Raw genomic sequence first — 15,216 nt, 5'->3', positions numbered from 1 at the left:
TCAAATCTCTAGTGAAAAAAAACAAAACAAAACAAAACAAAAAACAGGAGCGATCCCTTTCAACAGAAATAAAAGTCAGCCCATCTCTCCACACAACTTCCATCTACTCTTCACCAGAGGATGGATCTGCCACACCCACCGTACTTGGGACTGGGGCTAGTGAAGTGGTGGAAAGAATACAGAATGCGTAGAGATTTAAGAGTTTGGAGATGATGCAAAGGGAGAAGAAGAGGAGAACTCAAACCCTGCTCCAAGCCCAGGGATCTTCAGGCACCTTTAGAGCTCTCTTTCCCTCTGTTTTTTTTAAGATTTTGTAGAGAGAAAGGAAGGGAGAGGAAGAGGAAAGAGAAACATCAATGTGAACGCAAAACATGGATCAGCTGCCTCCTGCACTTGGCCTACTGGGGACGGAGCTGAAACCCGCGGCATGTGCCCTGACCTGGAATCTAACCGGCCGCCTTGGGTGCTCAGGACAACGCCCAGCCAACTGAGTCATACTGTCCAGGCGCGTTAGAGCTCTTCAGCTTGAGCCTTGGTAGAGAAAGGGCACCAGAGAGGAGGGAACCAAATTCTTGGGGCTGAAAGGCGGCCTAAACTTCCAGGCTCCAAAGGCCTTTTTAGAAAAGAGGGTGGAGTGAAGTAGGGTGGGGTGGGGCGGGGTGGGGCAGGGATGGGTAAGGTAGGAGTGGCCTGAAGCTTCCAACGGCTGGATTTCAAAAATGTCACTGTATTCCAGCAATTTATTAAGGCAAAGGTCCAGAGAGGCAGTGGCTAAGAGTTCTGGCCAAAGCAAAGACGGCTCGGCTGGCCTCGGCTGGGAAAATGAAAGTGGCTCGCCCCAAGGAGGGAGGTAGAGAGGGACACAGCCCTAAACCGGACAAGACACCAGGCAGAGCGGGCCCGGGAGGTTCGGGCAGCCACCAGACCTAGGCATAACACAACTTCCTGAGGTGGAGCCTCTGCCCTCCGTCTCCCTCCCTCCCTTGCATTCCAGGCCAAGCAGGCCAAGGGCTGTGGGAGCTGCGGGGGAGCGGCTCTCTGGAGCTGTTCGGTGGGCCTGTCAGGGCCCAGGGAAAGTCCCGGACATGCCGGAAGCCAAGGATAACTTCCCAGCTCTTAGAAAGAACCCCAGAAAGGGTCGTGCCAAGAGGGCTACCCACATGCCCCTGCCGGGGGAAAAGGGGTCACTCTGCCTCAGTGACCTCTCCCCAGCACCACGCGACATCTGCCAGCTTGGGAGTTCCGTTTTATGGTCATCATGTGTTTAGAGGCCAGTCTGGGCAAAACTGGCACTGTGCCAAGCCTGCCAAGAAAGTTCTAACAGGCCCCTTTCACCCACTCCAATGCGTCCTGGGGTGCCCGGAATTCTTAGGCCAGGCTGGGTTCATTCTGCTTTGCTCAAGCCCCTGCCCCAGGCTCCAGATGGCTGGAAACCTTACCCGGATTGAATGTGGGCCTGCCACCAGTCCCTACTTGGCCCTGATGTCCCCACCATTTCTTATATACCCCACCCTCTCCCGGAGACCCCTCCCTTATCTGTCCTATCCAGACGATTTCCCTTGGCACTGCCAGGCACCCGCAGGGGGCAGTTCGGAGGGAGGAGACTATATGGCATCGTTATCAGCCGCCTGGGGCCAGGCGAGGGTGACCAGTCGGCCCGCACGCCGTCACGTGGGCCCGCCGCCACCTGGGCGCACTCACCGCGCTTTGAGCTCCTTAAACTCTTCCCGCACTTTGCTCAGCTCCAGCTGCAGGCGGGCGCGCTCCTTGGCCACCGAGTCGAGGGTTTTGCGGGCATCGCCGAGCTCGGCCTCATAGGCGGCCTTGATGCCGGACACCTCGCGGCTGACCACCTCCTCGGACTCGGTGATGCGAAGGCGCAGACCCGCGTTCTCCGTCTCCAGCGAGCGCACACGGTCGATGTAGACGGCCAGCCGGTCGTTGAGCTCCTGCAGGTCCTCCTTCTCCTGCAGCCGGGTGATTCGGGTGGGCGACAGAGGAGTGGAGCTGGCCTGCGCCCCGCTTCGGGTGGCGCGCCGCTGGGACGGGGTCTCCATGGCCGGCAGGGTGGCAGCGCTGCCCGCAGGGCAGGGGTCCCGGGAAGGGCACGGGGCTCCGGCGGAAGGATAGAGACGGCTCGGGGTTGGAGCGCACCGGCCGGCTCGCTCCTGGCAGACGTGGAGAGCTGGGCTGGGCGCTGTCAGATCTGGGATCCGGGTTGGCTGGAGTGGCTGCGGCGCTCCCGCAAACACTGAGTCACCGGTGTCCGGGCAAAGGCTCTAATAGGTCCTGGGAATGGGAGGAGGAGCCACTGCTCTTAAAGGGGCCGTCGCAAACCCACTGGGGCGGGGGCGGGAGTGAACCGGGGCAAGGACCGCCCCGCCTTGGCGGAGTCGCGCCCCACCCTCTCCCGCGCACCCCACTGTGCCAGGAGCTTTGCTGAAGCTCCCATCTTGGTTCCTGGCTGCTCAACCCTCCTACAGTCTCAGGCCTTAGGGGTAGAGCGCAGAGCCAAGGGGTGAGAGTGGGTGGGTGAAGGGCAGGGGGGAGAGGGAAAGTGGGTGTAAAGCCAGGGAGGGCGCCAGGCAAGGGGGGAGGGGGACAGAGGCTGGTGCCCATCGGGGTGACTCACTCTTCTTCCACCACCCGTCCCCCCTTCCCCCCCATAGTAATAGTGAGTCACCCCTGCCCCCCCTCCACACGTGGGCAGTCCATTGAAAGCTGCATCTCAGTATGCCAGGATGGGGTGGGGAAGGAATGCCTAGGGGGAGTTGGGGGAAGCAACAAAGTCCTAGATTCTGAGTTCCTTTTACGCCCCCAGTTTTGTGGTGGGGGCCAGGAGTTGGGGGTCCCTCTTTTTCCATTTTCTGCTCCAATTAATCTCCCTTCCAAACCAACCATTGCAACAAGCCACCCCCCACCACAGAGAAGGTCCAAGTAACAAGCCACAGATCTCCAGAGAAGGCCAAGAATAGGACCCAGGCCTTCCCCCTCCAGCCCCTGCCCCCTTCCTTTGGCCCCAAGCAATTGGGAAAAGAGGTTCTTTCCCCTTTCAGTCCCTTCCTACTGCTAACCCCACCCTGCTAACTGCAGGACTATACTGCGCCCCCCCGCCCCCCCCAGGATTGTACTTATTTTAATGGATAATTTAAAACAGATACCAAAGCTGTGTGCACACTCATCATGTTGCCAGGACACCAGGTCCCAGATTTTTGTGGTTCCCAAAGGGGCCTGAAATGGGGAGCAGGCAGGGAGCTGAGCAGCCAATGATATGCCTCCATCTTGGCTGCAGTCAGAAAGGGGAAGTGGAGGGCAGGGACAGCAAAGCCCCCCACAACCTTGCCAGCACTGCACTGATCTCTACCCCCCTCTCTGGCCACGCCTGCTTTGCAGCTGGCTCTGGGGAGGGGCCAGGCCCGCTCACAAAACAGGATCATCCAGGTCCCCAGGCTTCCCACCCCAAGCGCGAGGGACTCCATCCTCAGCCCTCACCAAGGACCTCTTTGATCAGTCCTTCCACTCCTGTCCCCTAATTCTGGCCCTGGCCCCACCAGCCACCTCATCTTCTCTAAGAGGTGGAGAGCTGAGGCTCTGGAACCCATGGGTGCCCTTCCCCTGCGCCTCCACAGCTTCTTCTGATGAGAAACCCGGTAAATTAAATTATGTTGCTAACTCCTACCGCTCCAGGACGTCAGGGTTCCTGTCACATGCAAGGGAAGCAAACTGGACAGGCCCTCTGTTCTGGGTTCTGGAGCTGGCCTCAGACGAATAAGGGAGGCAGGGCCTCGGTGTCAGAGAGGGGCACCTGGGGGGGAGTAGCTGCGGGGGTTCCCATCTCCAGGAGGGCACTGGGCAGTGTGGTGAGCATCCAGGACGCATCCAGGCGAGGACTCAGGATATGACTTCTTCTCCCTGCAGCCCTCTCCCCCAGGGGACAGCCCCCAAACTTGGCTTCCCAGAGAAAACAAAAAGTCTTCTTCTGCTTCTCCCTCTTCTGTTCCCCAAACCAGGAGTGGGGGAGGGGTGGGTGAGCGAGTGAAATGTGAGGGACAGGGCTCCTGCTGTTCCCACTGTCTCAGCACCCCTTGGCACTCCCCGCCCCACCCATTCCCCCCGCCTGGTCTGGCTTCTCCTCCTGGCTGGGGAAGCAAAGCCACACTTAACTCTTCCTATCCGAGACCTCCCTATCTTTGGAGAAAAGAGGCAGGAGAAAGGAGAGGGGAATCTCACCCCAAATTTCACTCTATACTCTTTCCAAAGTCCCCTGCCTCACCACCACCAAAACGGCCTCAATCCTAAATCTGAGCTTCAAAGTGGGCCTTTATCCTAAAAATTCAATCCTAACTCTGGACCCCAAGGGCCATCAGTCGCTCTCCTCCTTCCAGGGCATAGATCCCAGCCCCTGAAGAAGCAGGAGAAAGCAGGGGAGGCCAGCCAGCCGGAGGAGCAGTCTCCTGGGGGTGAGAGTGATGGAGGTTGTGACTGGGTGGGGACCAGCTTCCAGTCCTGCCTCTCACTTGCTGGGTGATGACAGAGCTACTGAATTATCTAGGCCCAAGTTTCCTCATCTGGGCAGAGTGGCTATCAAGACATGGGGACTGAGCCTTGACTGGGCGGCTCAGTTAGCTGCAGCATTGTCCTATACACCAGAAGGTTTCAGGTTTGGCCCTAGGGCAGTGATGGCGAACCTTTTGAGCTCGGCGTGTCAGCATTTTGAAAAACCCTAACTTAACTCTGGTGCCGTGTCACATATAGAAATTTTTTGATATTTGCAACCATAGTAAAACAAAGATTTATATGTTTGATATTTATTTTATATATTTAAATGCCATTTAACAAAGAAAAATCAACCAAAAAAATGAGTTCGCGTGTCACCTCTGACACGTGTGTCAGAGGTTCGCCATTACTGTCCTATACTTTCTCTCAAAGGAGTTGCCCGCTGGTAGAGAAAACAGGGAGAAGCAAAACCAGTGGTTAAGGAGCAGCCTGGGACCCTGAACTGGATGAAGTCCAAACAGATTCCAGAAGCCTGGGAGCTGGACCATTAATGAGCGATATAAAAATATTTATTTTTGGTTGCATTGAACTATAATCATGTTCTGTTAAAAAAAAAAAAAAAAAGAATACAGTGGTTGAGTCCAAGGGTAATTCAGGCAGTGAAGGGGCACATGTCTTGAAGACCAATGACCTTGGGGGGGGGGGTGCTCCTCTGTTCCCATAGCATCCTGGGCCTCCCTCTATGACCCTTCACCCCACAAGTGCTGTGAGGGACAGGAAGGACCAAGTCTGTGACCCTAATACTTGGCCCAGCGCCTGGCATACAGGAGGTGCTCCGTGTTTTAAATGAACAAATGCCTCTGGCCCTGACAGGTTCAGGTGAGTGACTGGGCAAGCTTCCTTACCTGGAACATGGGGATGCTGCAGTGGTTACGTTACAAGCATCTGAAGGGAGGTTTCTTGGAGGAGGTAGAGTTAGGGGCTTTACAGAAGTGCCTTATACATAGCGAAGTCACTCATCCAACAACTATTTATTGAGCACCGACTATGTGCCAGGCACTGCTCTAGACACTAGGGGTACAGTAGTGAATAAAACACAAAAATCTCTACCCTGATAGAGCTGACATGGTAGTGGAGGAAGACAATCAATAAAAGACAAAGTTACAGCTTGTTAGAAGGTGGTAAACACTATGAAAATAAAAAATATGAAGCGGGCTAGGGCTCAACAAACTGAATAACTACACTTTTACGCTCTTTACAGGCGTCTGTCTTCACCTACATTCTCACCTTGGTCCACAGAACCACCTCATGGATTGGGGATTACTTTCCTATTTTACGGGTGAGGCTGACTTTCTCAAACCTGGACAGTAAGTAATAGGCCAAGCACAGACTTGGACCAGGCATCCTGGTCCAAATCCAAGATGTGCTTTACTATCTTATGCCACTTTGGCTGGAGGTGTGGGAGGTGTTGGGTGGATGGGGCCAGGAGGAAGTCTGTGCAGAAGGAGCTGGCCCAGCCACCAGAGGTGAGGCAGGAAAAGTGTGGGAGGAGGAGCAGGCTGGGAGAAGTGGGAGAGGAGGTAGGAGCTGGGGCTGGGATGGGGTCTGAGTGGGAGGTTTCTGGCTGTTTGATAAGGCTGGGGTCACAAAGGAGAGAAGGGAGGCATGGAGACCAGCAAGGAAGGAGTCAGAGGCACTGGCCTGGCAAGAAGCAAGCCAAACAGAGCGGGCTTAGCAGAGGGCTGACACCAGGAGGCATTCCAGAGGCAGGCTAATTATGAGTGTATAGGTAGTTTTTATGAGGACCTACTGTTCTTAGGCACTAGGTATTCACATTACCTTGCTGGACCTACACAATAGTTCTACAAGGTAGAGCCTAGTATTAGCCCTATTTTACAGACGAGGAAACAAAGCCAGGGGAGGTTAAGGCAGTCATATAAGGCAGGGTGTTTCTGCTTTGGCAACACTGACATTCTGGGCCAGATAATTCTTTGTCGTTGGGGAGGGGCTATGCGTCGTGGGATGTTTTGCAGCATCCCCGGCCTTTACCCACTAAATGCCGGTAACACCTCTGCCCCTAGGTTGTGACAATCAAAAAAAAGTCTTCAGACATTGCCAAGTGTCCCCTGGGAGACAAAATCTGCCCTCAGTTGAGAACCCCTTGTCTAAGGTCACAGGGTTAGCAGCAGAACTGGAATTTGAATACAGGGTGGCCTGACTGGATGCCAAGATCTTACCATTAGGGTATAATCCTGGACAGGTGGGGATGGGAAATTCAAAACATTCAAATGCATCCTAGGCCATGGGGGAGATAGTTATACGCCCAGAGAGGTGGACGGGGTGGTCTTTGGAGGAGGATCTAGGAAGTGGAGGTGATTTGGAGAGTCAAGGCCATGGTTTGGGAATCCCTTTTCAGAGGGTCCCTGTCTTGTTCATCCTTTGATCACAGGGTCTGGTGCTAAACAAGTCTTACAGTGCTGACTCGCTCATGCCTCATGCACAGGTGATTGTTATAACCTTGAGAGCCTAAGGACTTGCCGGTTCTTTAAGTGGTTCTTTAAGTAACTAGAGTTACCTAGACCATGGGCTAGGCCCCGCTAGGAGCTATCTGGAGGTAATCCCATTTAACCTTCACCTCAGCCTTACGAGATAGGATTATCTGCATTTTGTACACCCAGAACCCAAAACTCCAAAGGTTGAGTAATTGGCCTGAGGTAGCCCAGATGAGATTGCCTTCTTTCCACCCAGACTCAGCAGGGAGAAAGAATGCAGGCTCGGCGTGGATTGGCTCGATTTAGTTTAGTGGGAAAGGCTTGTAGAAGGAGTGGTTGACAGCCATTTGTGAAGCCGGAGCACCCCATAAAGCCCCATATACTAAATGACAGCGGCAAAGTCTGACAGGGAGGTTTGGGGGCCCTTGCGTTGTGATCTTTACCCTCTTTTTACAAGTGGACTCCTGAGGCCAGAGGAGGAAAGATTTGCCCAAGGTCACGCAGCCAGGACCGCCCAGAACCCCCAAGTAGTGCTCTGACCCCCCTCTCACACCACCACCGGAGACAGGGCGTCACTCTGCACAGAGCCGAAGGGGCTAGTAGTTCGTCTTTAGGGACCGGCATTAACGTTACTGGAATGTGGAGAGGCTGGCTGCTCAGCCAGAGCTGGCTGTCTTCCCTCCCGGCTCCAGCCAGGCCGGAAATGGCCGGACGACACCTCACACCTGGCAGGTCTCCCAGGTGACAGTCCTTTCACAATCAGGATGACTACCGTAAGCCTCTGGAGTCTCTCTGAGGTGCACAGCGCAAGCGCCATTGTCCCCATCACACAGATGGGGACACTGAGGTCTGGGCAGGTTAACTGATGTGCTCAAGGCCACACCGCCGGCCAGTGACGGGAGCCGGCCCCAAACCCCGGGAGAACCACCCCGCCCCTCTCTTCTCCCGACCACGGGGACCCATCCAAGAGCAAAACCCTGGCGCTCCTTCCCCGCATCCCAAACCACCGCCCCACCTGGCGCTATTGGGTAACAGGTGTCCGCACGGCGTGGTTGGGCTGCTGCCGCCGCCCCCGCCCCCGCCCCGCGCCGGGAATCGCGCGCCGCTTCTCCCCTTCCCACCCCCCCCCACCCCCGGCTCCGGCCCGGCCTCACCTGGCGGGGTGGGGGAGGGGAGGAAGGGGCGGGCAGAGGCGGGGCCGGGGCGATGGGCGGGGCCATGTGCGCAGGCCCGGCCCCCGCGCCGCAGTTGGAACACCTTGGGCTCGGCCCAGCCGGGTGGTCCCGCCCCCGGACCCGGCGGGGCGGCGCTGCCCGAGGGCGAGGCGCTGACGCAGGCGCCTGCGTGTGGGCGGCCGGGCTGCCCGCGAGAGGCTGTGTGTGTCTGTGTGTGCGCGGTTGCCGGGGCCTCCCCGGCTCCTAAATAGGGATTTCCTCTCCCTGTTGCCAAGGAAACAAACAAGCGCCACAACTCTTGGAAAGGGGCTGGAGGAAAGGGGCCCCCAAGTCCCACGCCCCTGACCTTACACACTTCGGGGAAATGAGGCCCAGAGGGATTCCCTTGCACCCTCCCCTCATCCAGGTGCAGACCTACTGCGTGTGGGGCCTGAAACTAGAGCAGCCAGCTGCCTCGGTTTGCAGAGTGCTGAGGCGTGCCCTGGGCTTCAGCGTTAAAACCGGGACAATCCCTGGCAAACTGACAGTTGGTCTCCCTACATGTTCTTCCAATGTTTGTGGGGAGTCCCTCTTTAAAAATGGGAGAATGGCTCTGGCTGCTGTTCTCAGTGGTTAGAGCGTTGGCCTGTGAGTGGAAGGGTCGTGGGTTCTATTCCCGGTCCAGGGCACATACCTGGGTTGCAGGTTCAACCCCCAGCCCTGCCCAGGTAGGGGTGCCTGCGGGAGGTAGCCAATCAGTGTGTCTCTCTCTCATCGATGTTTTTCTCTCTCTCCCTCTCCCTCTCTTCCTTCCACTCTCTAAAAAGCAATAGAAAAAAATATATATCCTCGGATGAAGATTAACAACAACAAAAAATATGAGAATATCTTTTTACAAACTTCACACGGACATGTGACCATGTGGAAACAGAGGCAGGCTCCTCGGTCCTGGAAGGGCCTGTGCAGCTGAGGTGCTCCGAAGCTTCCCCTGCATTTCCCTCCTGATAAATCCGCCGCTGCCCCCGCAGCCCCCGCAGCCCCCGCAGCCCCCACAACCCCCAGGCTCCTCAGAGTCCCCCTGGCACTCAGGCCCCTGAAGGCAACGGGAAAGGAAACTCTCACAAGGATGGTGGTTAATCAGCCAATGTCCTGATGATGGGCAGAGCAGGGGACCCTCTCTGGAGAAGGGGCAGGGAATGCCGGCTGGGGCAGGTGGATGGGCAGGGTCTTTGCCCATCAGGAGCTCCTGGAAGGAGGGCCTGTGGGATGGAGCAGGGACTGCCTCGGGCCAACGGTTCATCATTAATTGCCTAGAAGCCAGAACTTCAGAGCTAGGAGGAGTCTTAGGGCATCGTGCAGGCCCCTTCATTTCTACACCTGCTTCGGTCCAACTCCCCAGAATCCTCTGTCCCACTATCCCTAAACCAGCCCAAAGGCCTGGCCCAGAGCAGCACCCCATTAGCCATCTTTACCAAATAAGTCCCAAACTTACAAAGCACCCAGAGAGCCCACCTCACCTTGGCCCTCGACCCCTAAGGCGCTCTTCATCCCAGTGACAGGTAATGGGGAGACCACTGGGGAGGGCGGGGCAGTGGGAGCCTGGCTGGAGGTACAGGATGCACAGGCTGAGGCTGGCTGCTCTCAGGCTGCCCAGGGAGGGGCCAAGGGGGCATCTGTTTCCTCTTGGCCACGTTTCTCTCAATTCTAGCCCCAGAGGAGGTGAAAATGGTGCTGGCTTCCTGAAGCAGAGCTTCCTGGCCTGAGGATGGAGGATGGAGGATGGATAGGGTGCCCATCAAAACATCCTACATCCCCTCACCCCTCGCCCCCTGGAGCTTCAGGGAGCTGAGTTAAAGCTTAGGTGGCTTTAACTTAGAACAAGAGAGGTGAGGACCTGAGGCTCAGTGAGTAGCAATGATTATCAAAAGTGATAGCCGGCTGGGCTCCCAGTGGGATGTGGTCAGGGAGGAGCAGGCGAACCGGCCAGTTGCTCCGTTGGTTAGAGTGTCGTCCCACGCCAATGTTTCAGGGTCAAACCCCGATCAGGGCACAGACAAGAAACAACCAATGAATGGGTAAACAAGTGGAACAACAAAGCGATGTTTTTCTCTCCCCCCACCCCCCAAATCAATAAATAAATTTTAAAAAAGAGTTGAGCAAAAGGGTAAGAGGGGAAGAAGGAAGAGATGAGTAGGTAAAGGGACACTGGGGAGAAAGTCTACATGAGAGGAAGAACTGAGTTTTGAAGTGAGGGGATTAGGAATCACATCTGGAGTCCAGGCCAGGGGGACAGAGAGGGGGACAGGGCAGAGGAGAGACCCAGGAATTGAGGAGAGGGGCAGCTTCCCAGGCTGACGTCTGCAGCTCTAGCCCCAGATCCTGGTGGGGCAAATATTTACCCAGCAACGGTTGCTAAGCAGGGAAGAAGGTGGAGGGAGGCCAGTAGCCAGAAGGCCTTTGAAGCTCCACCCCATCCTTCACAAAAGACAGCTCAGAGTGAGCCACGCAGTTCCCCCACCCAGGCTAGCTGTATCCCTCCGTGCACACATACCTTGGGGGTCACCTCTACCCACCCTACCTCAACCTGGCAACAGGCCAGAGGGCTGGACTAGGGGGAATTTAATTTCTGGGCTGCCAGGCCTTCCCCCACTTCAGTCCTCCAGCTCGGGGGACTCAAACCTTACAAAATGCCCCCTTCCCACCCTGCTGCTCAGTGGGGGCTGGAAAGGGGAGTGGTCCAAGGAGTCAGGAGACAGTGAGGAAAGAGATGCTGAAGGATGGAGATGAGGTCCAGGGGATGGAGACAGGAAGAGGATGAGGAAACTGAAAGGAGAGCAAGGAGGGGCCATCAGAGGCTGTCTGGGGCAGGTGGAGGGTTGTTGATGGGCCCAGAGAAGGGGTCCACAGAGGCACTCCCTGCTCTGGCCCCTGGGCAGAGGAGGGGGAGGGACAAAAGATGGGAGGGTGTGCTCAATCGGAGCCAGATGTGGCCCATGTGATGTGGGCTGTCGTTGGCATGGGCACAGCAACGGCAGGAAATGCAACTGTTGCCAGGAAGGACTAGACAGAAGCTGGGCGGGGGTAGGGGAGAGGGACAGCTAGTCCAAGACCCCCAAGGAAGTAGATGGGAGTTTAGGGAAGGGTAGAAAAGCTCACAGCCTGCAAGGAGGAGCCAGCTATGGGCAAGGGCTGCCCTCCCCAACCCCTCCACCATCCTCAAGGTTCCCACCCATTGCCCTGCCTGGGACTCTGTGTCCATATGCAGAACAACGCCCCTTCCCAGGGCCCAAGGTGTGTCCCGTGCACAGGAGGCACAGAGATCTCAGGATGAGGTCTTTGCTTTGCAGGGCTTCTCCCCGGGGCAGAGTGAGTGTGTGTGTGTGTGTGTGTGTGTGTGTGTGTGTGTGTGTGTGTGATAGGTTCTCACCCTCTGCTACAGGCCCTCTGGAATTGGGGTACAGAAATGGGAGGAAAGGGTACAAGAGAGGAAGCTGCTGGGGCTGAGAGGAGGCTCCTGGAGCCCAGGCTCCTGGTGCTGATGCAGGTTCTTAAAGTTTGAAGGGCTGCAGGCCCCCTGGCCACCCTGAAATGGGGGCAGATGGAGGGCTGTCACTGTGAAATGCAAAGACTGGAACTACCCCAGGAGGGGATTCGCCAGGCCCCTACAGTAGCATGAGCTGGTCCAGGGGGGTCGGGGACCCCAGGAAGCAAAGCAGGCCTGAAGGGTGGGCCAGGACGCAGCCGTTAAGGGAAGGCCTCCAGACACAGAACAAGGGACCCCTGAAGAGCCAGGTCCAAGCTGGCAACCACCAGAGTGTTGTTTTCCAAACTCCCATCGGAAAGTTTGGAAAATACACATGGAAACATGACTCACTGCCCCCTCCCCAGGGCTCCCCTTTCCTGGTTTCTGTGATTTTTCTCCCAAGAGCTAATTCAAATCACATTCTCACAGAAACCACGCTTAATGAGGGAGGGCAAAGAGCAGCTGAGGAGGCACGGAGGCGCCGAGGGAGGGGCCGGAGATGGAGAAGTGTGCTGAGCTGGCGGGCAGGGCTTCAGTGATTGCCCATTGTAGTCACCTGGGTGGGGGGTCATTTACACCAGCTCCCCGGAAACCCACGCCTCGATGCCCTGCGCACTCCAGGACCAGGGCGCTTGGCTTCTGGCCTCTTCTTTGGAACCTTCCCCAGGGCCACACCTGAGACCAGAGGCTGGGAGGTGGGGGTGGGGAGTTCCCTGCACTCACCTATCTCCATTGCTTCTTCCCCTGAAGCGGGCCCTGGAGCAGGAAGGGCACATCTCTCCCTTTGGCCAGGGTGCCTCCGAGCCTGAACCAAAGATAGGAGCCTGGCACTGGGCCAAGGGTGAATGGCCGCTCCACTCCAGAGAGTTCCCAGCAGAGGGTTCCAAGCATTCCCAGGTCAGGGGTTACCCCCAGCTCCCATACTTGCCAGGCCTCCGTGGATGTCTCAGATGGCGTTCCCCCTGTCTTCCCAACACACCCAACCCCACTCTGCTCCCCCTCCATTTCCCTTGGCCAGGGAGTCCCCAAGTCCTGTGGGTCTTACCTCCAGAATCTGTCTCCATTCTGTGCACCGCCTCCAGCTCCCCATTCTGATCTCCATCCCCCTGGCCTGGTACCCGCAGGACGTCGCAGCTAGCCCCCCTGCCTCCACCCTTGCCTCTGCTCTGATCCTTCCTCCTCCCTGAACCGCAGCCATCTTTCCAAAATATCAGTCTCGGCCTGTCTCCACAAGACTTCAAACTAACCCTGCATCCCATTGTATTTGGGATCAAGTACAGATTCCTTGGGAGGCTTGTAAAGTCCTCTGTGACCCAGTTCTGCCTGTATCTCCAGCCTCATCGTTTGCACCCCAGATTCCCATAATCCCGACCTCTCTTCTTACATCTCAGGTGACCTGCTTGAACTTGGCACATGCTTTGCCCTCTGACCAACTCCTCCTCCTCCTCCAGCTACTGGTGTCACGAAGACTGGGCTAGGTGTCGCCGCTGGTGACTCGGTCTGCCCACCTCTTGTCTTCCCCCATTTGGGGAAATCCTTCTGGGTAGAGGCTGGGGGAGGGGGCCCTCCCTGTATTCCCAGTCTCCAGCACAGTGTCTGGGACACGCAAGGGGCCCTTTTCACGCTTGAGCTGACCATCTCACCAGGCCTCCATCAGGAACCAGCACTCTCAAAGCGCTCAATGTCCCCCTCTACTTTCCCCACACACCCCACTCTTCCATACCCCATTCCAGCCTCACCTGCCTCCCAAGTGCACCCTCACTATCTCTCTGCATAGAGCTCCGTGTGTGCCCTGCTCCTAGGCCCCTCTCCACACCAGCCCTGGGGCCTGGTCACAACACCACCACCGTGGTAACAGGAGCTGCTGTTTATAGAGCACTCACTATGTGTCAGGGCCTGTTCTAGGTTCTTTCCATTCGTTGACTCATTTGATACCCAGCAGGAGCTTTAAAAATAAATAAATAAATGAAAAGGGCTAGCTGGAGAACTTGTCTGATGGTTCAAGACAATTCTCCCCAGGAGCTTATGACTCAGTAGTCACCATGTGTAAAGGAGATAGGGCATATGCTAGGGGCCCTTAATAACTGTTTATTGAGGGAAGGAATAGTATAATTGCCTACCTTTAGAGCACGTCCTATCAGGAAACATGATCTCCAGGCAGCCCTGGGAGGTGAGCGTAGCTAGGGCATTATTCTCATTCTTTAGAGGAGGACTCAGTCCAGGTGAATGGGAGGGACCTGCTTCCGGCCACACAGGTAGTAATGGCTCTCAATCAAACTGCAGCGTCTTCAGGGTGGTGCAGAGTCCAACGTGACACAGGATGGGGAGCCACTATGTCAGTTATTGAAGATTTTTTAAAAATATATAGTTTATTGATTTTTTTACAGAGAGGAAGGGAGAGGGATAGAGAGAGTCAGAAACATCGATGAGAGAGAAACATTGATCAGCTGCCTCCTGCACGCTCCCCACTGGGTATGTGCCCGCAACCGAGGTACATGCCCTTGACTGGAATCGAACCTGGGACCCTTGAGTCCGCAGGCCGACGCTCTATCCACTGAGCCAAACCGGTTAGGGCTATTGAAGAGTTTTCAGGGGTCAGGTGTGAAAGGGCCACTGCCAGCATGGCTTTTGGGTTCAAAGGCTTGGAGAAAGAGCTGACGCACAAATTGACACACAAGACAAGAAATATTAATTTTGAAATGATGGGGGGAAGCCAGGGAAAACTCAACTGTAGTAGTCAAGTTCCACTGAGTCTCCGTTCCCAGCTGCTTTTATTTACTAGAACACACAATTGCGTTTTAGGAATGCAAACAGACATATCAGTGGTAATGTTTAGTAAATAGTAAGATTATCAGGTTTTGGGGGAGTTTGCTTTAGGCCATTGAGTCAGCAGTAGGTAATAAAATGCAAATATTCATCCTGTTATCAAATATCAAAGCCCAAACTCAGCCTTCTGGGGGACTTCTCACATTTATATTAATTACTGTTGATCTTGGTTTCCAGCAGTCAGGGCTGGGGGGAACCTTGGAGATCACACATCCAGGGGTCTCAGCCCTTACTGGGCATCAACATGGCATCAGGGAGGGGACTTTCAAAGCTGCTAATGCCAGAAAAAAACAAAAACAAAAAACAAAACAAGCCGTAACCGGTTTGGCTCAGTGGATGGAGCGTCGGCCTGCAGACTGAAGGGTCCCAGGTTCGATTCTAGTCAAGGGCATGTACCTTGGTTGCGGGCACATCCCCAGTAGGGGGTGTGCAGGAGGCAGCTGATCGATGTTTCTCTCTCATCGATGTTTCTAACTCTCTATCCCTCTTCCTTCCTCTTTGTAAAAAATCAATAAAATATATTTTAAAAAAAAACTGATAACGCCCAAAGTCTCAGATATCTTGATTCATAAATTGGCCTGGGGTGGGACCTGAGCATTTTTCAGCAAACACCCTTCGATCTATCACTTTTCAGATGAAGAAGCTGAGGTTTGGAGTGGGAATTATAATAACAGCTAATACTTGCTGAGCACTTACTATGCGTTATCCACCTGACCCTCACTAT

General features: G+C 55.4%; 1 protein-coding gene across 3 annotated transcripts in view; it reads right to left on the bottom strand.

Annotated features, from left to right (window-relative positions):
- LMNA (lamin A/C) overlaps window positions 1–15,216 on the bottom strand; it is a 46,073-nt gene that overhangs the window by 18,159 nt on the left and 12,698 nt on the right. Inside the window, exon 2 of one of the 3 annotated variants that reach the window (XM_081112239.1) lies at window positions 1,702–2,289. In XM_081112239.1, coding sequence (XP_080968365.1) covers window positions 1,702–2,057 — 356 coding nt within the window. In that variant the 5' untranslated portion in view covers window positions 2,058–2,289. Of the gene's footprint in view, window positions 1–1,701; window positions 2,478–15,216 lie in introns of those variants that run through there. The other 2 variants (XM_081112237.1, XM_081112238.1) reach the window with 2 other exon arrangements.

The sequence above is a fragment of the Myotis nattereri genome (assembly GCF_964212035.1).
Source record: "Myotis nattereri genome assembly, chromosome: 18".
Lineage (NCBI taxonomy): Eukaryota > Metazoa > Chordata > Mammalia > Chiroptera > Vespertilionidae > Myotis > Myotis nattereri.
This window is presented reverse-complemented; position numbering and strand designations above follow the sequence as displayed.